Source organism: Aptenodytes forsteri, unplaced genomic scaffold (genome assembly GCF_000699145.1).
Source record: "Aptenodytes forsteri isolate BGI_AS27 unplaced genomic scaffold, ASM69914v1 Scaffold2, whole genome shotgun sequence".
Taxonomy (NCBI): Eukaryota; Metazoa; Chordata; class Aves; order Sphenisciformes; family Spheniscidae; genus Aptenodytes; species Aptenodytes forsteri.
Window position 1 is genome coordinate 6170130 of NW_008795695.1, and position 22044 is coordinate 6192173.

The following is a 22044-nucleotide window of genomic DNA, read 5'->3' on the forward strand; positions in this document are numbered from 1 at the left end:
GCGATGGGGCAGGCGGGCTGTCCGCAGGCAGGACGAGTTGCTCCCGGGGAAGGTCGATGGCGGGGCGGGGCGCAGGCAGCCGTCAGCCGCCAAGGCGCTGCGGTGGCCGGCCTGAGTTTCAAAAACGCCTCGGGGCGGGCGGCGGGCGGCGCTGAGGCTTCGGCTTCCAGCTCCGGCGGAGCCCTGGCTCCTCAGCCGGGAGGGTTTCCTGAAAGCCGGGTCCCGTAAAACACCATCTCGCCTGACATCTTCCTCTCCTGGCGGGGGCGGGCCCCGCGAGGGGCCCCGCCTAGCCGACAGCCTGGCCGCCGGATAAAGGCCCCCGAGTTTCTAAAAGAGCATGAAGACTGACAGAACGGGCAGCGTTTAGAGACTGCTAACTTGAGGGGGGATGACTGGCTTGTCCTGTGGCTGTGCGTTTTGCTTTAGGTAGATGAAACCAACCAAAGTCGATGGTTCCTCTCACTTTTACAGTATTCATGTAACATTTATGTCATTTGTTTAGAAGGAAAAGAGCCCAGTTCGTGTTTTTCTGAAACAGGTAAGATAGCATGGCTTGATTCATTGTACTACATGCAACTCGCTGCCTCTTTTCGTCAGGGGTGCTGAGTGGTGGTGGTCTTTCCTAGGAATCGTCGTCCATGTGGCAAAGTGATGCGCAGTATTGTGGCGGTGGCTGGTGTTGGCTCCTTCAGAGTCTTTCACCGTCGAGTTCAGCATACTGTCGCCCAGGCATTTCTCCGAGTGCATTTAGTGATACATGTCCCAGAGACAGTTAAGAGCCTTCATTGCCACCGATGGCAAAAACTGGTCGTAAAACTTTGCAGACGCCAGTCGAGTGTTTCACTTAGTACATACCTGACTTGTTCAAATGGAAGCAAAATGTACTGATAGGAAGACTAAGTACAGTCAAGTCCTCATTATCCAGGGTAATCCCAAGTAATATGTGTGCTGCAGGACACACTGAAGAGTACTTTGGCGGCTTACCTTGACATCTCTACAAGTAGCAGAAGTTCAGCCAGGAGACAGTGGAGCTGCTTCCGTATGGAGCTGCTTTAGGTTTGATAAGTTTTATTAACTTTGCTTCTGTGCCACACAAAATCAAACATACTGTTTCAAGACGAGAACTTCCAAGGCCTTAGAAATAACACTGCTGCATTTAGGCCATGCAGTGTCTGAGCCTGTAACCCAACAGAGACTGAGTTGCTCCACCTCTGCAGCACAGATAGGCTGCCTGCAAGGTTAATTAAATCACTTGATACGTGTTGCTTAAGGAACGTCAAGAGGATACAGTTGGGTTAGTTTTACCGTCCAATAATTCTTAAAATTCAATCAGTTTTAACCTGTAACACATCATGGCAGTGTAAAAAGGAGTGGTGATAGAAAGCAAAACTACATAAAGCACCCCATGAATGAACCTCAAAAAATCTGTATGCAGTTTTGCTAGAAGTACTTAGAGGCAGATGCCACTTGAAGCAGAAGAGGGAGCCTATTCAGCCCTGACTATCGTGACCAAGGAGAGTGGGCACTTCCGAAAAGAAGTGCTGGGGTTTGGCATAGGGGGCATAAGCCCATTTATCCGTCTCTTCTCTCTTCCAATGTATCTGCACCACAATGCAGCTAGGAAAGAAGGACATGTCCGTCCTATTCTACAGCCAAGATATCAGAAACTAAATTTCATAAAGCAACTTCTGTCATCTATTGTTAGCCACGGAGATCAGAGGAGGTACTTACTCCTAAGTCAATGCAGAAGACTTTTCATAGTCATGAGCATGAAGTCACGGGCATTATATCAATAGTTGAATGCATTCTAGTCAGAGACATTCATTTTAGGGCAGAGAGGAAAGATGGTTCAAGTGGTTAGACTGCTGATCAGTAACTGCAGGATGTGTTTCAGCTCTCTGTGACCAATACCTTGCATGACCTCAGGCAAGTCTCTAGCGATTCATCAACACTTAAAAGTTTTGTCATTTTTTTACCATACATTTTACATTCTCCATGCCATCATCTGGATGTAGCTACTTCATTGTTGCAGGACTTAACATGAGTACATTTTTTTCCAGATAGGAAATAGAATGGTTAAATGATGAAATGGCTTCCTAGAAATTTTGTAGTCTTCAGCCAGGAAGTCCATGGCTCTTTTCCTGTAGGATCCTATCACTTGCCTACGTGGATTGCTAACCTGGGCTTAAATTATGATGCCCCAAACAGTATTGATTTATATTAAAAAATGTTTCTGTGCTCATTGGTATACGTTGGTATTATTCTCCTTCCTTGATTTTCACCAAGACAAATAACAGAGGAATCAAGGCAATAGTATGTAGGATGCTAAAGAAATGGGATTTTACTGTTAAAAACACTTCTCAAGTTTACATTCATTATAACCTTTCCATAACAAGAAAGGCTGGATATTTATCTTTTCATAACTTCTGAACTCTGTTCTCTGATTTTTCAGGGATGGCCTCTCCAAAGCATTCACTTTGTCAGAACCTTAGTAAATTCTAGCTCAGAAATTAAATCAAGGTTTATTATTGGCAATGTGGCGTGTTAACCTTGTGAGCATTCATCCTACTAAGAAGGTGACATTCCCTTTCTAAGTCTTCAATAATTAAAATCCTGTTATTTAATTAGTCTCTCAAGTGATTATATACAGGAAATGTAGCTTGCATAATGTTGGAACTACAGCAAAAAGCAAAGTCGGCTCACGCAGGCCAACAGTAACCATCACGGCATTGCATGGCGCTTCTTGTTAGGTCAACTCTGCTTGAGTAAAATAAGTAACTTGGGCGTGAAAGACTTAACTCTTCTTATTCAGCACTTCAGCTGTCCAGTTCACTCCAGTTTAGGCGTCTTCCTAAGTGTTGCTTTTGCTTGGAGAAGTAAATTTACCCGTGTTTGCTTCTACTCATAATAGTGCAGTCATAAAGTCAGTGTTGCTCAACGATTCCACATTCGAGGTCCAGTATTTTAAGGAAGGACAGTGGCCACAAAGGCAGTCCCATCTCTGGCAGCTTGTTTCACCTCTGCATTCTCCTTCCCCTTCTCTCAAACCCTCTCTTGCCAAACATTTGTGCATCCATGCAATGAACCAGATTAGAGAACTGGTCTGCATTAAGACTAACCCAAAAGAAGCCTGGCCAGCTTTCAGCTTTCCTGCTCACTACATGGCTGCGCAAAGCCTTGGGCTGGCACAAGGGAAGATGAAGTGAGACAGGGCAGCAGTCTCTCTGTGGCAGTGCTGCCTTATGCTATCTTCTAATATTTCTGGAACTGCTCTGATGGTACAGTGCCTTTATTGAAGCTTATGCTAGCTACATTTTTTAAAGCCAGAATTATACTAAAGCTAAAATATATATGTATGTGATTATGAATATATACATATATATTACTCTGTATTAAACTATCACTAAAACATCTCTTTCTGTTATAATCAGGAGATATTTGGGACTCGCTGTCTAATCATGACTTTGACTTGGCCTTGATCTTTTTTTAGCTACTCATCTACACCATTTATATTCTGCACAGACATTGCCATGCTAAAAGACCATCCAAAGGTCAGAGGGTTGGCTATTGGCAGTTGCCTGCCCTTTCACCAGCCAAAATCTATTACTGTACACATGGAAATCCCCAGATTATCTGTAGGAACATGTTTGTCAAATTCTAGGATGGTAAAATTTTAGCAAGGTCTTGGGAAGTTCATAAAAAGGACAGAATGTTAATTTCTATTTGCTTATTCAGCAGTGGGAACCTGAGAAATTGGAAAGCAAGGGATAGAAAAGTATCTGCTGAAGTTGTGAGTATAACATCTGACTGTGTTTGTCCAACAACACTGACATCTGGCCAATGAAAAAATGTGAGTGACATATTGAGCGAAGCCTGAGGACCATACCTAGTTTGCAGAGAATCATGCTTATACCTGAAACAGAGAGTTGTGAACCACATGGGGCTGAACATTCAGGGTGAACATAATTCTCTTGGTAACAGCAGCAGCAGTTACATCAGCTTTTCCCAGATTGTGCTTATCTCATTTGTGACATAATGAGAAGGAGCACTCTAATCAACTAGAGTACTTGTAATCAACCAAGTACTTCTTAGGTCATTGGTCCACAGCTCCTGGGTTAAATGCTACCCTCATCCTGGGCTTATCTCGCTTGCTGGTGCAGCGGATTGCAAGCTAGACAGGAAAGCAAGATTTCCTTACCATTTGTGTATTCTTACCTCAGTATATGTGCTTTCTGCTATTGCTAATCCAGTTAGCTGGAGTCACTGGAAGGCACTTCTGGGGATTTTAGAGGAGTACTGCCTTTGCATGGGATCAGTAGATTAAATTGTTTGAAAATGTTGACATATTAAAATAGTGATGACAGTCCCCAGCTGAGTTAAGCATCCAATATGTTTGATTCTGCCTGCACAAGAGGCAAGAATTCAGAGGTTCCTCTAAACAAACAAGATTGGAAAGGATGATAGTCTCAGAAAGGCATCGATGCTGTTTGTATTGATTTTGTATTGCAGGTGCAATCAAGGTATAAAATCATGCTGTGGCACTGGTACAGTACACACCAAAATACAATTCAAGAGCATCTACTTCGGGAGAGAAAGCAAAATTACTGGTGTCTTTCTGGTTTGGATGTCATGAGAGAGAAAGCATAATTGGGCAAAAATGACATGTCTTCTACATGGTGAGTTCTGTTTTGCATGAGGAGGTCAAATCCAGGATCAGATAAGGGCTAGAGAAACATCTCTCTTCAGTTTTCAAAGTGGTCATTTGGGAACTTTTTTCCAGTGGAGTGCACAGGAGCCTGGAAATACCTGGAAATACAAGTCAATTGCTATTGAAAGTTCAGCTGTTATTGTTGCGGTGGGAAGAATTTATCAGTACCAATGGGATGTGGAAACTTGGAGAACATCAAACTGAGGAGTGAAGAAAATAGTAATTTTAGGCTGTAATTAGAAAAGATAGGAAATACTGCAAGAGGGTGGCAGGCTCAGGATTGAATAGCTGAAGACTTCTGCAGAAATAGCACACCCAAATGAAGTCATGAAGAGTAAAATAAATAACTGCCTGCAGACTCCTGGAAACAAGCTACTACCACTCCTGATTTGCGTTTCTTTCAGCTCTGCAGACACTAAGCAGAAAAAACTGTAGCTAAAAGGTAGGATTCTGAGATCAAGACCAGAACTTATGTTGGTTGGTGCCTGGGCCACTGAGATCTGTGGTCTTCTTTCTTCACTGTGTCATGCCTTGACTTGGATGCCCAATCTGGAATTTTCTAAGGATGGTCTAAAACAGTAGTAGATCTTCAGGACAAAGACAGAGGTTTTTCCAATTTTTAATACTTTGTTTCTCTACTCAAATAATTTTAAAGACCTTGTCCAAGTAACTGCAAATTTTCTTTCTTATATTGTACCCATTCTTATTTGGGGATTAACTTTAGGGTTCTTAATCGTGTGTCATCTGAATATACCTGGTGAGAAATCCATTAATTCTCCAGAACTCAGGTCAGTGGGAGTCTCCTGGCCCACCTGTCTCTGAATCGGGCCCAGGGTCTGCAAAGCACTCTCCTTCTTGCTGCCAGCATAGAGCATGACCCACCAGCATGACCTGGGGAACTTCTGTGTGTCCCATTATTTCCTGGCTGTTCTGTCAGCCCCATATATCTGCCAGCAGCTAGGAAATTGGCCTGAATCCGTGTTTGGTTGTGAATCAAAAGAATTCCAAAGACACCTTTGCAGCCCTTGTTCCTGCACTGCATAACCTTCCTAGCTGTAACTATGAATCATAGCTCGCACAGTAATGCATAGTCTTTCCTACATGATTCTTGAAGTGTTTAAAGAAATATTAATGAATAAATGCTGTGCACTTCTGCAAAGCAGGAGATACTATACCATGTTGTACAAATAAGGGAATCATGCCATAGTGTAGTAAGGGCCAAAGGCCACGGAATGGATTCATGCCAAAAGTTGGGACTATCACACGGGGCTTGTTCCCAGTATTGCATGCTAAATCCCAAAAGTGCGATCTCGTGTCTGAACAGTAGACACATCACCTACTGCCTAAAAAACCTGTTAAGTTGAAGACTATACCATTGCTATTTAAGTTCCAGAGTAGAGAAAAATAAAGTAACAGATATATATGAATAAAATAATTATGGACAGTTACCAAAGTATCATTTAAGCAGTGCAACACAGCTTACATATAAAGAATAAGCAGAGAACATTTTATAATAAACACCTTCAAAACAGGTAATTATGAATGTACCGGTGTTGTAATGTGTGCAACAAAAGAAAAGTTAATGTCCTGGAGGTTTATTTAATAAGAAAATCACCATAATGTACATCTAATCAGTAGGAACTAATGTTTGTACTGTGCTATGATGATATGTAAAGCTACCAAAATACTGCATTACTTTGTTCACTCAGATTTGCGTGTATTTGCTAAGTATTTAATCTCCAGGTGCTTTGTGTACTACACAATGAATGTGTGAAAGATGAACAAGAGATCTAGGCTGAGGGAAGCAAAAGGATGTTACCAGACATTGAAGTTCCAAGGTGAAGGTGGCAACACCACATCCCTGACTCAGCAGTATCAGTAGTTTTCTTTGTTGGCTATCAGCCAGATTTAATTCTAAACCCCGTATTGGGCTTAAGACACTTGAAACAGTAATCAAGCAGTAAAGACATCTCTGTCTTTTTTGCTTTTGAAGGATAATTGTCCCAACTGTTTTTCATCATCAGCATTGCTTATCTTACCAACTCTGCAGGCTAGGTGTTCATTGCTTTGCAAAGAATAGATGTTATCTGTGATGCATTTGAGCTTCTTAATTTCTTTTTTTTTTTTAACATAGTACAGTGAAGTGAATGTCTAAATGTTTGTTATGCATCTTTATGGTCCAACTTCTGAGTTCTATTGACTAAAATATGGGCATCAGTAAGCCATGTGTGCGATCACGACAGATTCTCTGCTAATCATTCTCTTGCATGAAAATGATCCAAAACATATACTACAGCATCACATCAGTTATTTTGATCCACTAGCAGATGTCCTTGTTGTCAACCAGCTGGCGAAGAGACAGCAGAAGACATTAAACTGGTGCTTAAAGTGGGACAATATGTGGCAGCAAGCCATACCACCACTCTTACTTTGAACATCAACATGTTGCAGGCGTAGGAGGGAGTCATCTATGTTCCCAACACCTGCAGAAACTGAGAGAGCAATTGTCTTGCTTGATCACTTACAAAGGCTTTGGATAGGTTGGCCCAGAAGCCACCGCCTTCACAGAAAGGAGTGGTGGAAGGCAGAGTGTACAGGATTCCATACTGCTATGTTTTTGCTTCATTTGAACTTAATTTGCTTTATTAATAAAAGAAGACATTTGACAATTAGACTTGCTTTGTGCATGAACTCAGAAAAATACAGTGGAATAGGGTTCAGAAAGATATCTTTGGGAAAGACGGGAAACCCAAAGCAGTCATTCAGCAGTGCGCGATTCCATTTACGAGGCTTTTGAAAACGCAAGTGAACTCCCTTTGCTCTCATCAGCAGTTTGATGCCTGCTTTTCAAGCCTTCAGAGTCCCTGAAATTTGAACTCACACCTTGTGGGGTACTTCATTGTGCCTCCATGCCTCCTGTCCTCTACGATACAGTCTAACCAGCAATTTGTCTTCAATCTTGAATTTATGTTACCGCTGGCATGTACAGGAGAACTACAAAAGAAAATGCTCTGTTCTGATGAGACTTATAAAGGATTATGGATTTGAGACCTAATAATTGATTTTACATGCTAGAATCACAGTCCAAGCTGAAACAGTGAAATACAGAGTGTATGCTTTTAAGGGTGCCATGTACAGTATTTTTACTGTAAAAACACAAATAAAAATAAATTCTTGTGATTCTATCCACTGATCATGTAGGTTAAGTTACTAGTAATGGTGTGGCTTATTCAGTTAACCTATGGTCAGGCTTAGTAGTTATAATAAATTATCCCAGGACCATCAACAGGGTGAAAATAAGGGAACTCTCAGAACAAGTGGGATTACAGGGTTTTTTACTGTTGTATGATACGTGGTTCCAAAAGGTTCCAAATACCCCAACAGCCCTCCTGCAGACTTCTCAGCAGCTGTAAAGAAAAGGTTGTTTTCAGTTGTGCATCTATCTCTAGTTGCCTGTGTTAAAGGATTCCAGATATGTGCTTTCAATGTTTCTCCCTGAAATCTTGGAGAAAAGAATGAATCCTCTGCATAACATCTTACAATCTCATAGGAACCTACTGCTTTAACTTTTTGTGTCTATTTCTTGGTTTTAGGAGGCTTAAGTGCGGTTATGGTGAAATCTGTGAGTGGTAGTGTGAACAGGAATAGGAAAAACCTTGTAATATTTGGATATTCAGAACTTTAAAAAAGGGGTTTCATCAGCCTGTGAAATTAGACAATGTTTCTCAATTTTCATGATTTTGTAATCATTATGGCAAATTATGGCTTGTAAAAAAACTTTTAAGAGAACAGATATTTGAAACAGGTTTTTTTACTTTTTTTCATTTTTAAAATTCAAAAGCAGTCTGTCGTCTATATGCCATGTTTTTTGTAACTTTTGAAAGCCATGCTTTAAAATTGAAATCTCATCAACCGCTAAACTGTGGTAATACAAACTACCCAGTTCTAGTAAACAGCACTCTATTACTGGATTTAACATTTCAAGAACTGTGGGCTTTATTAATAGCTAGTTTTGTTCAATTTAAACCACTGTAATTTTATTTATGGCTGTAAAACTGTAGGAACTAAGTGAATGGAACGGGAGTAATTTTCATTTTAGGTATGTCAGTACTAATTTTCTAATTTTGCACTGTGTTTGAAGACTTGTAATACTCAAATGGCAGACAAGTTGATGATCTGAACCGCAACTTGGAATGTACAATTTTCCCCAAAAATGTATGTGCTTCTCCACATATCTTACAGTTTTTCTTATGATGCCATTGATGGCTACTTGAGACGGCAGTCTTGTGTTTCATAACGTTTCACCTGAAATGGACAGTTACCAGACGTTAAGATCTAACCGCTCATCTAAAGGAAAGGCATTCAAGGTATGATGAAGTTTCACACATAGAGATGTTGCATTTTGCAAGATGAGAATCTTAAACATTTTTGTCAGGAGCCTGTAATTCAGATAACTTAAAGATCAGTATTCCCTGCTGCCTCCCTGTGAAGGTGGCATTCCTGTCACTCACATGAGAATCAGGATTTAGAGAGCTCAAGCAGGAGCTACAGCAGCGTGCATATATAGTTCATGGTGTTAAAACAATTAGCTGGTATTGCCAACAGAGCTTTAAAAAAAAAAGGAGTAAAGAAATTTAAAAAGATTCAGTACAGGTTTAGTTTGGAGACATCATTTTGTTCTTGGATGACCACATGAAGAAAATCATAAAATCGAAACCAGGATGTCATTAGGGGCTTGCATGAACATGGTATGGGGAATCAAGGTTGTTTTTTGACAAAAACTGCTGTAGCAAAGGCAATTTCTTATTAAAGAAATTACCTGATTAACTCTGATTAAGGAGTTTTACATTAAGTTTTTGACAAAAACTGCTGTAGCAAGCATTAACTCTGATTAAGGAGTTTTACATTAATATGCTATACTGGTGAACAGTCAGTATCAAAATAGTCAATAGGTTTCAAATGGTGCAACATTATACTGTCCTGATACAGTTCTCCTTGTATTGTCTTCAAAGGCTCTTTGACATGAGATGGATGAATTTCTCGAATGTGTCCTCTAAGGGGCAGCATTGAAGAGCAGGTCTCTCTCTAAACGGCTGCTTCTATTTATAATATGGAGTAGGTGTAAGTGACTAACGAATTAGTGCTTATTCTCTGTTGTCTGGAATTACGGGTTTTCAAAGGTAACCAATATGTTTGCGAGTCATTACTGCCAATCTGTCAAAAATCCTGTAGCAGACATGTTTCAGTTGAAGTGATAAAACCATTGGAATTCTCCCCTGTGGAGTACTCAAAATCATACAAAAAAGTTGGGTATTTTGTTAATTCTTTTTTAGTGAGAAACTGATGGCAGAGCCTATTTGCATTTCTTTCTTGTGAGAAATATCAATATTGTGTCGTTTCTAGAAGCAATATGTCATTTTGACTAATGCTAATTAGATAATGTCAAGTCTTTCCTGTCAGTATTGCACTTAAACAGTATTGTGTGGGTGACTTAATATGGGAATATTCTGGAGTATTAATATCACTGGCTTAGTCCTGTGCATTAGATCACAAGCATATCTGCTTTTTCCTTATTAAAGTCATGTGATAAGAGGAAGAGCTTGGCATTAATAATGACAAAATGGTAGTGCTTGGTCCTTCATTTGCAGTCAGCCCCAGGGGCATGGATAATTATTTAGGAAGAACAAAGTTAAAGTGCTTTTTGCCCCCTCTGAAAAATAAGCAGTTTACTGTCCTTACCCTACTTTGTGTTGTCAGTGTCCCAATAGAAAAGTGGTAGAGTCTTGTTTTCTGGGCAGGAGCTGTCCCTGGGTAAGATGGCCTTTGAAATTGTCTTGTATAATTTATCTGCCAAAGCAAAGTCTTTTTTTTTTTTTTTCTAGTGTGCCTTTATAAAAAGATAATATCTTTGGGTTTATAAAAATATGGTATCTTTCATTGGAACAAGCAGTTTTGGCTGAATTTGGGTTCATGGGGGAAAGTGGTGTGAGCATCCGTCATTAAAGATTGTATCAGAGATGCACAAGGGTTCCAAACCAACTGTAAATAGGGAGGCAGGTCATAAGTCTGACAGTTTTTGACTTTGTAACCATAACGACTTCTTGTTTAGTGCACTTCATTCTACAGAACAAGATAAATTCATGCACACGCATCCTGTCATTGTGTGATAGTCATGTGCCTGATACATCTACCACACTGCTGAACTGTCTGCTGTGCTCTCGCTAGTTATAATATCATATGTTTTCTCTTCAGGGAGGGAGGGAGGATAAATATCTAGAGGAGGTGTGAGGACTTCCTGGACTATTACAAGCCACATTTAGTAATGAAAAATTTTTGCTAATAAGTATTCTAGCATTTATTGTTTCTAAACTTCTCCTCTATGTTTGCAGCTGGCACTATTAACTAAGGCAGTTTCGGTGCTGAATCAGCAGTGAGGTTTCAAGTACGGGCAGAATACCAGCTGCTGCTGGGGATTTCACCACATTCTTCTGAATGCTGATTTCTTCCTTATAGCAGCAAAGCTTCATGAAAAAGTGTGTTGACTTAAAAGCCTTGTGCGTGTATCCATGAGAGCATGATGACCTCAGCCATCATCAACAAGTGAGGCTGTAATGTCTTGTAGTATCCTCTTCAGGTAAGTTCTTAAGTAAGGTAAGCTAAGCATTCCCTTAAGAAATGGCAAGTGCAATTGAAATGGAGGGATTACTCCACTTTTACACGGATATGAGAAAATTATCTTTTTATCCTAGGACAGCTGGGTGTGGTTTAGTGGCACAATTGGCAAGCAAAATTGAAGCATTTGTATTTAAGTGCTTGCGAGAAAGTGCTGGTGTTTCCAGTTAGCCAGTGCTAGCCAGTGCTAGCTTTGAACGTTCAGCTGCTGATCTCCCAGTGAATTGCTGCACACTGTCAATCCATATCACCCTTCATCATTCCCTATTGAGATGACGTGCCACCATTCTTCCCGTAATTAGTTTCCAAAGGTTGTTTTCCGTCTCTATGCTGATGTGAGTGAAGCGTATGTTTGCACCTGCTGATTTCTGACAACAGTGAGGCTTTTCCAGTAATATTTCCAACTTCAGCTTTTATCTTGTTTTCCATGCAAGAGATATGCAAGGGTCTTTGGCAGCATCATGTCTCAAAGGCTTCAGTTTTCTTCCTCTCAGCAGAATTAGCTTCCCACAACTTCTGTCTAGAGTTTGCTGTGGAAGCGATGGAGTTTTTCACCAGTCAGGCTTTCAAATGATTCAAGATGCAGTTATTTCCAGATGGTCTTAAGGCAGGTGTAAAAATTGTTGGGTCAACACCTGTAATTCCACGTTACAGTGACTGAGCCAATTTTTTCATTTCTCTGCAACAAGCTCCTTCATTAGATCTGTATGATCCTATGTAAGTGAATTCAGCTACTGCATATCAATTTGCCTATAAAGTTTCTTATGTGCTATCTTTAAAGTCAGTGCTCAATATATGTTTCATGCTGTTTTTAATGACTTAATTTCATCTGATAGGGTTCAGCCATTTATGAGTGTAGAGTGCGGGGGAAAGTACGTTATTTTACCTGTGATAAAATACTGCTCAGGCAAGGAGACTGGAGGTATCTAAGAACAGTAATGGAGTTCTCTGTTGGCTGCTCCACTTGTCAGGACTTGGGATGTTAGGTTGTGAGCGAGGTGCAACAAGACTAAATAATGTATATTTGATCTATACCTTTCCATTATCCAAAAGACAAAAAGAAGTATTCTTCTCTGGTTCTGGATTTCTGGCTGGGAATACTGTGATTTGATTACATCATATTGGATCTTCTGATCTCACCTAGGATAACTGGTGCTGTAGAAAAAAACACTTCTCTACCCAGTTTCATGCAGACTTGAAAAGGTTATCCTTATGGACTGCAAGAAGAGATAAGGTCAACAAAGAAATTCTATTTTTGTGGCTGGTGTGAAGGCACTTATTGAATTACCATGGCAGACAAATGGAATATACCATCTAGATTTTAATATTTGGCAAATTCTGAGCCATGCAATCGAAGTGGTATTGGAAATTCGACATGACTTACCAATGTTTATGCTTTCAAAATCAATTCTCTATAGCATGGAGCAGCTCCACCCTGATCAGCCCCAGTGTCAGTAAAGGGGACCAAATCCCTCACACAGTGGGATTTTTAACAAATTTTGCTGCAGAAATAAGTTCACCAGAAATTGTCAAAAATGGGATTCTGTTTGTACTCAGAGGAATCTATAAAATGAAGATTTTGCTCTGTGTGCGGTTTTAGGCAAAGCATTTTTATTTTTTTTAAATTTCTTCCTGGAACATCTTCCATATGCTAGAATATTTAAAGTGTATTTTTAAATAGTGACTGGCAATCTGTGTAGCACCATTTTAGCACAAATGAGGTCATATGCTACTAGAATACTACTTATACTAGGAAACTGAGATTAATTGAAAGTAGCACAGCTAAAAAAGGGAAGGCAACAGGTGTTTTATTAGATAGCAGATATTGGCTTTTTTGACATCTGTAGAATAACTGATACTTCAGCCTAAAAATTGTTACAAATTTGCATGTTTCTACTACTGAATATCAGTAAGTCCCCGTGTTCCTAATTTAGAGTGTTTCTTTAATGTGTTTTTGATGACTAAAACATGATACCCTCTTCTAGCAGATCACCAGTTTCATAATGTGATACAGGACTGAAAGAATTTTGCTTGGGTACCAGGCATCTGATGACTAAGAATATGCTAGAAACGAAACAGGGCAGGCTGTGCTGCACAAAAAAACTGGAGTTATCAGCATTCTGTAATTTTCAGAGATGACAGTAAGATGTATGTGCAGCCTGTTATAAAGAAGTATTTTTTGTGTTGCAATGAATGGGAGAGTAATTTTCTTAGATGCGCAGATTTTAGTCACCTACTTAGTGAATAAGAGAAGTGGGATTTATCTCTACCCAAACTTACAATGCCTTGGACTATTGATTTGAGCAAGTCACGGAAGTGAAGCACCCTGGACTTCAATTTCCCCGTTGTTTAAGACTGAGATCTTCCCTAGTTTATTGTTATAAAGTAATTTAGAGAACCTTTTAAAATGTGCTGTTCAAATCCATATCATTGGGGATTTTAGCACCATAGCCCCAATAATAAATAGATGATAAAACGGTTACAGTCAAATCATTCATCCTGCTGCTTCAAATTTAATGTTCTGTATACAGAATGCTATCATATTCTCACATTTTAAAAATACGCTGCCTTCCATAAAGTAGTAGTTTCAGGTGACTAATCATTGTGTAAAGCATGGAGCTGATATTTAAATGCAAATCAGGGGCCTTTTGGTTTGTGCAGTTTTGGTATCTTAGCACATGATTCATAGCTTTCGGGAGCAGCACACCCCTTAGAAGAGGAGTGTGCGTATTAAGTGAAGTACAGGTGATTCCACCTTCTTTTGTAAAGTGTGTGTAATAATACAGATTTAACTAGAAACTCTGACATTTAAAAAACATGTATACAATGGATACAAAACATAAAATGATTATGAACTCAATTTGCAAATGCATATACTGTTTAAACTGAGTACAACTGAAGCATCAGTCTGGAAATGTGCAGTGTCAGAGACATCTGGAAAAACCACCCCTGGGCCATTCAGCCATCATTTCTGTCCAAGACCCTTGCTGTCATGGCTATTGAAGATTTTGCATGTCTTAAGATTTTACGTAGAGAGCCTTTTTTAGGCTTTGCTGTAATGGCATGTAATGAAGGCACTCATACCATCTAAATACCATCTGTCCATATAAAGCAGGAGAGGATCTTACGATTTGGGGGAAACCCTGGCTCCATGGAAACTGAAGCAGAATATTTTTAGTGACTTCACTGGAGCCAGGATTTTCTGTATCTTCAAACAAATACTTTCACAGTAATGGGACCTGGAGCTGGAGATCAATATCAACTGCTGATGGTATTGAGCTGTAGAATGTTATTTGCAATAACGGTAATGATCAGAGACAAATCTCTCTCCCTCCCCTTCCAAAGGAAACATATAGGGAGGAATCCTCAATCTTTTCAGAAACACATCAGGAGAAGAGAAAATGGTCAGCGTAGTCAGAGGCGCAGTCCCGCTTTTCACTAACTCTTTGGGGCAGAGCCCATAGTCTGCTCTAAAATCACACTGCAGTTAAAAAGACAGCCTCACCAGATACCTAACTAATGGTGTAGCTGTCTGATACCCTCCCGGGTCATTGCTGGGGGAAAGGCAGTGTGGGTAGAATATCTTTGCAGTTTAGTCATTTCAAGGGATGAAAAAGGTCTTTTGAGGCCACAAGGGCAACTGCTGGCTTCCTGAGATTTGCACCGATTAGATCAATCTTGGGCTAGGGCCAGAAAGTGAGGGGGTGAGGAAGGATGAAAATTTGACTTCAGACCTTCACGTCTCTATTTGTCCTGCAACCTCTCTGTATCTAAGCTGAGTCAAGAGAATCTAGCAGCGCGCCTATACAGGAGATCTGGGTTAGCTAAACCTTTCCCATTTGGAATTTAAAAATATAAAATATACCTTCAAAATACATTTTGAAAGATAAAAGGAGGAGAAACCCCTTTTCAAGCACAGAACAATAAATATGAAGACATTTTGTATAATCATTCCGTAATTGTTCTCCATTTTTCTGCGTTTGATTTAATGACTGTGATAGCAGTCAATCAAAGAAGTCATATGTAGGCAGTACATGTGCGTGATACAGCTACAGAAAATAAAAGTTTAAGCCGAAGAAATTCATCTCTCTTGTGATACTTCAAGATTTATCTATTAATTGCTTGCCTAATCTCTCTTCAAGATTTATCTATTAATTGCTTGCCTGTGGTTTCAAAACTGCCAAAAGATATCCGAAATCGCACTAGGAAATCCTCTGAGTTCAGTCAAATCTCTGATTTAGTCAGCTTCAGCTATCACTGCCATCACCAGCTCATCTATAAATACATCTGCTTTCACAGCATACGCATTCTGAAATTTGCCCGTTGCCTCCTCAGAAGTGCAGGGCTATCGTCTGCTATTAGACAAGCCCAGCTTGACCAAAGCCAACATGAACCCAGCCTAACACGCCAAGCCCATCCCTTGTTGTTAGCTTTGATAGTCGCTGCTATCATTTGATAGTTTGCTTGTAGCCAGTCCAAGTTGGCAGTGTCAGCCCAAGCTGATTGGAGCCGCAGACATTTTTGCTGACTGGAGTCATGCTATCTTTGCCAGTTTGCTGGAATAGACACAGACACTGATTGGGTCATGCTGAAAACATTCCTGTCCTATGAAGCAAGTCTGTTTGTATTTTAGGTTTGCCAGGACTAATGAATTAAAAATCTTGGGCTCGCCACAGTTTGCTGCTTAATAATGCCTGTGACAGAAGGATTTTTTCCTCCCTGAAGCGTGACAGCATCATAATCCCTCGTCACTGGCAAGGAGAGGAAGGAAAAGCGGAATTGTGGAGAAAAGCGGAAAAGGGTGATCTTTTGGGACAGCAAAGCCTATGGGAAGTGCAGGTAGCAGCATGTTGCCCTGACAGCTGTCTCAGCTTCTCAGACCTTGTCAGTTTGTTGCTATGCAGCAGGTGCAGCCTTTTCTTTTATTGAAGCTTTACTCCATAAAGGCAACGACAAGCCAAGGCAGTGGCTGGCCCTGGATTATACAAGTGCAGACACTCCGCTAAGTGAGGTAAGGCAACAGGTGTGAAAACTGAACTAAATTGATAGAGCTGTAACAGCACTTAATCTGAGTTCTGCTGCAGATTTTTTATGGAGAAACAGCAGCCAGTTCTATAGGCAATTGTTGTGAAGAAGAGAGCTGCTCATTAAATCTTGTTAAATTCCAGGTTGCCCACTCACCCTCATCTCTGTCTACAGAGATATTGTTCTTCATGCAAGGAGAAGGCAGGTGGGGAATTGGGGGCAGTCGGTCTGCGTGTTTCCTGTATCACCTCATTTGCACACAGGCTGCTTCCATCCCTCTCTGTTCCCTTTGACTGCTTTTTGTGGTGAAGAGCTTGAAGATTCCGCACAAGAAGGAGTGAAGGGATAAATGCAATATAAAAAAAATGGATAGCAGGGTAATTGCTGCGTACAAAGATGAGATTTCTTTTTGGAATAAAATGAAAACGCTCTTTTGTGTTATGGTAGAATTGACCATTGCTTATTGAAGGGGTATTGATTTTTGCCCTCACATCGTAGGTGGTTAAAAGAGGTAATTTAAAGACATCACAGACCACAGAGTATGTGACTGGGATAAGACAACAGATTTACTCCTAGCAATATTGTTATGGCAACTTTAAAACCTCTAGCAGAATGCATCATTTTAATTTCTTAGGCTATGATACGAAATGTTAAGTATACTCTTATGTGGAAGACCACTTGAGATAGTAAGCAGATGTCAGGGGAATGTGTACCACCAACACAGAATGATGAACAGCCTTGTTTCAAGGATGTGCTTATCATTTAAAATCTCTTCTTTTTTTTAATTTCTTCACCTTGTGTTGAGAGGTTTGGAAGGGAAATATGATAAAGGATTTTGGATTAGTAGTTCTGCTGTTTTTTAAAAACAGTGAGGTGTCTCAGATGTTTCTTATAAAGTGAGCATCTGGGGGGAAAAAAGGGATCAATAATGCTCAGAAGGTAGAAGTTATTTAGTCTAATGCAATGCACTTAAAAATAGAATATTTCAGTTGACTCCAGGGATCTTTTCCTGAGTCCAAAAACATACACTGCGGCAGTTTAGTTGACTTTTCTTTGTCTCTGCCCAATAGATATCAGTTCAATTTTTGTCTGTCTTGATTATTAGTAATGGGGAATAAAAAACGATCCCTGATATCCTTTATGTATTAGTAGAAAGAGACACTCTCAGCTCCAAATGATTTATTCAAAGTAATGATTTTAGAATATTTGTTGTTATTTTAGGAAAAGATTATGCACATCAAATAACAATTTCTTGGGTAGCATTGCTACAGAGTAACCGTATCACTCTGCTAGCTAAATATTAAGACAGACAAAGCAAATAAAAAAGAAATGCTGAAATTAATGGGCCAAATGCAAATTTTATACTCTTCCACTGATTGCAAGGCAGTGATGCCAGGGAAGAGTTTGATTCACTTGTACATCACCGAGGAAGATTATAATCCTGAAATATCATTCTGTTTTACTGACTTTCTGAGACTGCCAAATAATTAAGTGTAAATTAGAATGAGTTGTTGGGATTTCCGTGCAATACAATAGCTACTTTACTGAAAAACTGCAAGACTATTGGCTTAGGAAACTGTGTTGTGTTTTCACTAGCTAAATGCCATGTTGTTTACTGACATGTGGTACAACTTTTAGTAAATTAATTGGTTTCTAATTGACTGAGGAGTTTTTATGGTAATTTAAAAGCTACTCTCATAATTGTCCACATAGTTGGTATCGATACAATGCACTCTGGATAGCATAGTCTTCAGTCCTAAAATAATTTCTTTATGGGCAGATCTTTTGCGTGCATGAAGTCCCACTGACTTCATGTTCTCCACACATGGAGCTAATCAGAAGATTAATATCTGTGAATTTTAGCAGCTTTGTGCTAGGTATACAAGGAGATTAAGTTTGCGTTCAGCTATTTAATAGAGTTTAACCAAAACTGCTCATTCAAAAGGATAAATATACATGGTAGAGCTCTGAGTACAACTTTTGAGTGTTCAGAGATGCTTTAATTATACCATTACAGATCAGTAGTAGCTAATTCTTCTGTTGCTCAACAATTCTTTAGTGCCCTGCTTGAAATGAACTAGCAGTTTTCTTAATGGACAGGGTTTCATCTCAGTAAAACCACTTTTGGGAGTTGGTGGTCTCAGAAGAAAGACCGAGGACTGAATAAGGTCCCAGTCCGGGAGTCAAACCCATGCAGACAGACCCCTACACCTGCACAGAGTTCCACTGAAGAATCACCACCAAGGTTTGGAGACCCAGTAACTTTCTGACCATTAAGTGCGTGACTATCAGGCACAGTTTGACTGGGGGAGTATGGGTGGAAGGTAGGAGGACGGGTGCCTCCTCATTGACACCATGTGGAGTGGTGTGCACGTTTCCAATCACATGGCAGGCTTGGGGTCATGTTACTCTCAACTCCCCACCCCTTCTTCCTTCTTCACCTTCAGAACCAGGCAGCATTGCCACGAGTCAAGGCTTGCTGAAGGGGCAATGGCGGGGAGCAAGCAGGTGAGGAGAGGGGAAGCTTCCTTTGCCATCGTTCTTTCTAATCTGTAAATAGCAAAAGAAAGGCAGTCTCTGCGCTGAATTTCACTTGAATCCTTTTTAAATGGAAAAGTGAAATGGCGCTCCCTTGACTTTGATTCTAAACGTTGCTTAGCTAGAATGAGAAAGGTAGTTGTGAATGCATGAAAAGCATTAAAACTCATTTGTTGAATGGTGTCACATGCTCTGTAATAAATATATTGTTTGTATTATTGCAGCTGGAACAAACAAGTAAAAGCATTGACTCAAGTGCCCACATGATCACCACCGCCAGGGTACCTGCTGATAAGCCAGTACGAATTGCCTTCAGCCTGAATGACTCCCCAGGTACAGTTTAATTTATGGAGTAAACCACAATGAAATAATTGCTTTTAAATTTTACATGTTCTTACTGGTGTTTACAATATCAAATGAAGTCCAGTGTTATGGGTGGATTTTTTTCCTGAGTGATAGCATGTGATCAGTTTTCCAGTTTGATAACTTTTAATGTTTCCATTAACAATTTCATTAGACTAAAACCCCTAGACTGACAGTTTAGATCTTAGCTTTCTTTCAGTGATTTGTGGAATATACTTAGGACTGTAATTAACTATAAAATTTACTTGCATATGCAGTGTATCTGATTTTAAGGAATTTTAAAACAAGAAAAATAAAAGGGCATTTTGTACTGAGGATGAGGCTAGAGCAGGAAGAGACTTTCCCTTCAGCAGGAAGGTTGGAAAGCGCCGCACGTGCCCAGCTTGGTGAAAGGTTTCAGGAAACGGATGCCCCACATGGCATGTTCCCTGAGAAAGCAGCAGAAATTTCATTGATGTTTATCCTGCCAGCTAGTGCTGATTGAGCATTAATTCCCCCAAACATACCCTGTACATAACATGGACCCTTTGGAATAGACAAGTATTATTAGTTTGCACCTTAAATATTATTAAGGTCTAGAGAGCTTGTTGCCAAACAGTAAAAGTCAGAATGGAATAAAGTAAATTGGAAGCTGGGAAGCATCCCAAAAAAAGTTGGCTGTGCTGTTGCTAAAGGTGAGTGCCTGGAGTCAGGGTTAAGATGTGTTTATGGTATAAAATAGAAGGATCTCTGGTAACAATAACTGAAACCCACTGCTGATGAGTGCTTTATGGGACGGTATGCATTGCAGGGTTATGTGTGAGGCCGCTTCCTGAGCTTTGTGTGAATAGAGTCTCAGCTTGAACACAATTTTCTCATTTTAAAAATATTTTAGAATATGCATTATCTTTCCTAGCTAATTGTTGCGTAATATTGATTTGCAGCTACAAGCCTGAAATAGAATCTCACCCTCTATGCAAGGGAATTTAAAACCAAACATTTTCATATATTATTGCACATAACTTCCAGCTCATAAAGATGAGTGACACAGAAAGATTGGGACAAGGAATATAAAGAAGCACATGTGGCTACATATGTGCCTTTTTTCATAAATTAAAATAATCTGGTAATTACATCTTTATTACAGAAAGTAATAATGAATCATTCTCATCTCTCAAGATACAGTAACATGGTAAATTTCTTACAGGAATTATGGCAAAGATAGGTCTTGAAGAGAGATGTAAAAGAAAGGGGAGTGCTCTTACAAATTATGGAAAAAGAATGCTTATGTGAGACACTGAAAACAAGTCAGGGAAAGCTGAGACCAAGGGAAAATCAAAGAGGGAAGAGTGGTTTGTGACAAGAGATGGCAGTAGGAAATGACAAGGTTGTGAATAGCTTGGAAGAAGAGGACATGAAAGGCAGGAAGCCTAGCTTCCTTAACATGGCATCGTATTTTATTTTTTACTTTTCTCTCCTGCTAATAATTCCAGCCTCTCAACATTTAGAGAAAGAAACTCGATTACAGAAAGGTAATCTTTTTCTGCCACATTTTGTTAAACTTTTCCATAATTTTGAGTCCTTTATTGTATATATGCAAGTGTTCCTGCAGTATGCAATCCAGAATCTCTGAGTACTGATAAAACTAAATAGCAACCAGTAAAGTGAGTGCCATGTTCTTCTCAGCATCACATTGCCTTGGGGGCTACCAGGAGGTCTAAATCAGCATACTGTTTTACCACGTCACAGGAATTCCGCTCTTGCTCTTAGTGGTAAGCCTGAACATGGTTATTACATTTGATATATTTACAGAAGGCAAAGGAAATAAACTTTTATCCGGTTTAAAAATTTCCAGCAAACCATAGTTGAATCAAGAGAGTACAAATAAGTATTTAACACTTTTTTTTTAAAGATGAGCTGCAAAAACATTTAACAGATAGACCTTTAGGTATTCCATACTTGGCTTTTCTTTTTTTTTCTCCTTATTTTTTTAAATTTCTTTAATATTTTTTTTCTTCTTGACAAGGATATTATTTTCATTTCAAACAGGAGTTACCTGCTGTAAGTGTGATAGTAAAGCATAAGGTGAGGCTTGTGTACTGCTAGGGTCTATACAAAAAGTCCTTCACCAGGGCTAAGTGGTGAGGGAATCTGTCTGACTTAAGCGTTTCCTTAAATTTTACCTCACTTGAAAGGCACAGTGACAGTTTTCACCAAGTAAGGCTGCATTCTCCTTCCGGGGGCTGTATAACTGCTTACTAGGAGGAACTGGCAGCATAACTGGATATAAAAAGGGGAAATGGAATGTTTCTTCTGGGTGGTGATTATCTCACTGGCTAGGATTGTAACCAAGCACTGGGTGTGAGGAGCAGCGAAAGGAGAAACTGCTCTCAACTCATGAGAAGAGATTACTTTGTGTTAAATGACCTACAAGAGCGGACCTGGCTTATCCTGAGTGTACAAGAAATAATTTAATTGTGTTATATTATTTGTCAGTCAACACCTGATGACTGAAATCCTGGCCAGCTTTGTGTAGTATTTTTAATGTGAAAGTAGGCTAACCAGTTCCTTAAAAGTCTCAGGAGCAGCCCATCAGCAGGTGCTATATAAGACAGTTTTATTGTGTATCGCTTATTCCTGTATATATATAGATATCTTTTACTCAAGTTCACTAAGCTGCCATCAAACATAGGTTTCCCAGGGCGTGTCTGCACACCGTATTGCACCAGTTTGACCTAAGGTACCATTTTAGATTA

At 39.7% G+C, this 22044-nt stretch overlaps 1 protein-coding gene across 4 annotated transcripts in view; it reads left to right on the plus strand.

The window, feature by feature from the left end:
• The first annotated feature begins 16029 nt into the window (after nt 1-16029).
• The window catches only part of MAP3K7CL (MAP3K7 C-terminal like), a 31579-nt gene continuing 25564 nt past the window's right edge, over nt 16030-22044 (plus strand). Inside the window, exons 1-4 of one of the 4 annotated variants that reach the window (XM_009282934.2) lie at nt 16030-16394; nt 18509-18653; nt 18856-18916; nt 19171-19279. In XM_009282934.2, the coding sequence (XP_009281209.1) occupies nt 18899-18916; nt 19171-19279 (127 nt within the window). In that variant the 5' untranslated portion in view covers nt 16030-16394; nt 18509-18653; nt 18856-18898. The remainder of the gene's footprint in view (nt 16395-18508; nt 18654-18855; nt 18917-19170; nt 19280-22044) is intronic. The other 3 variants (XM_009282936.2, XM_009282935.2, XM_009282937.2) reach the window with 3 other exon arrangements.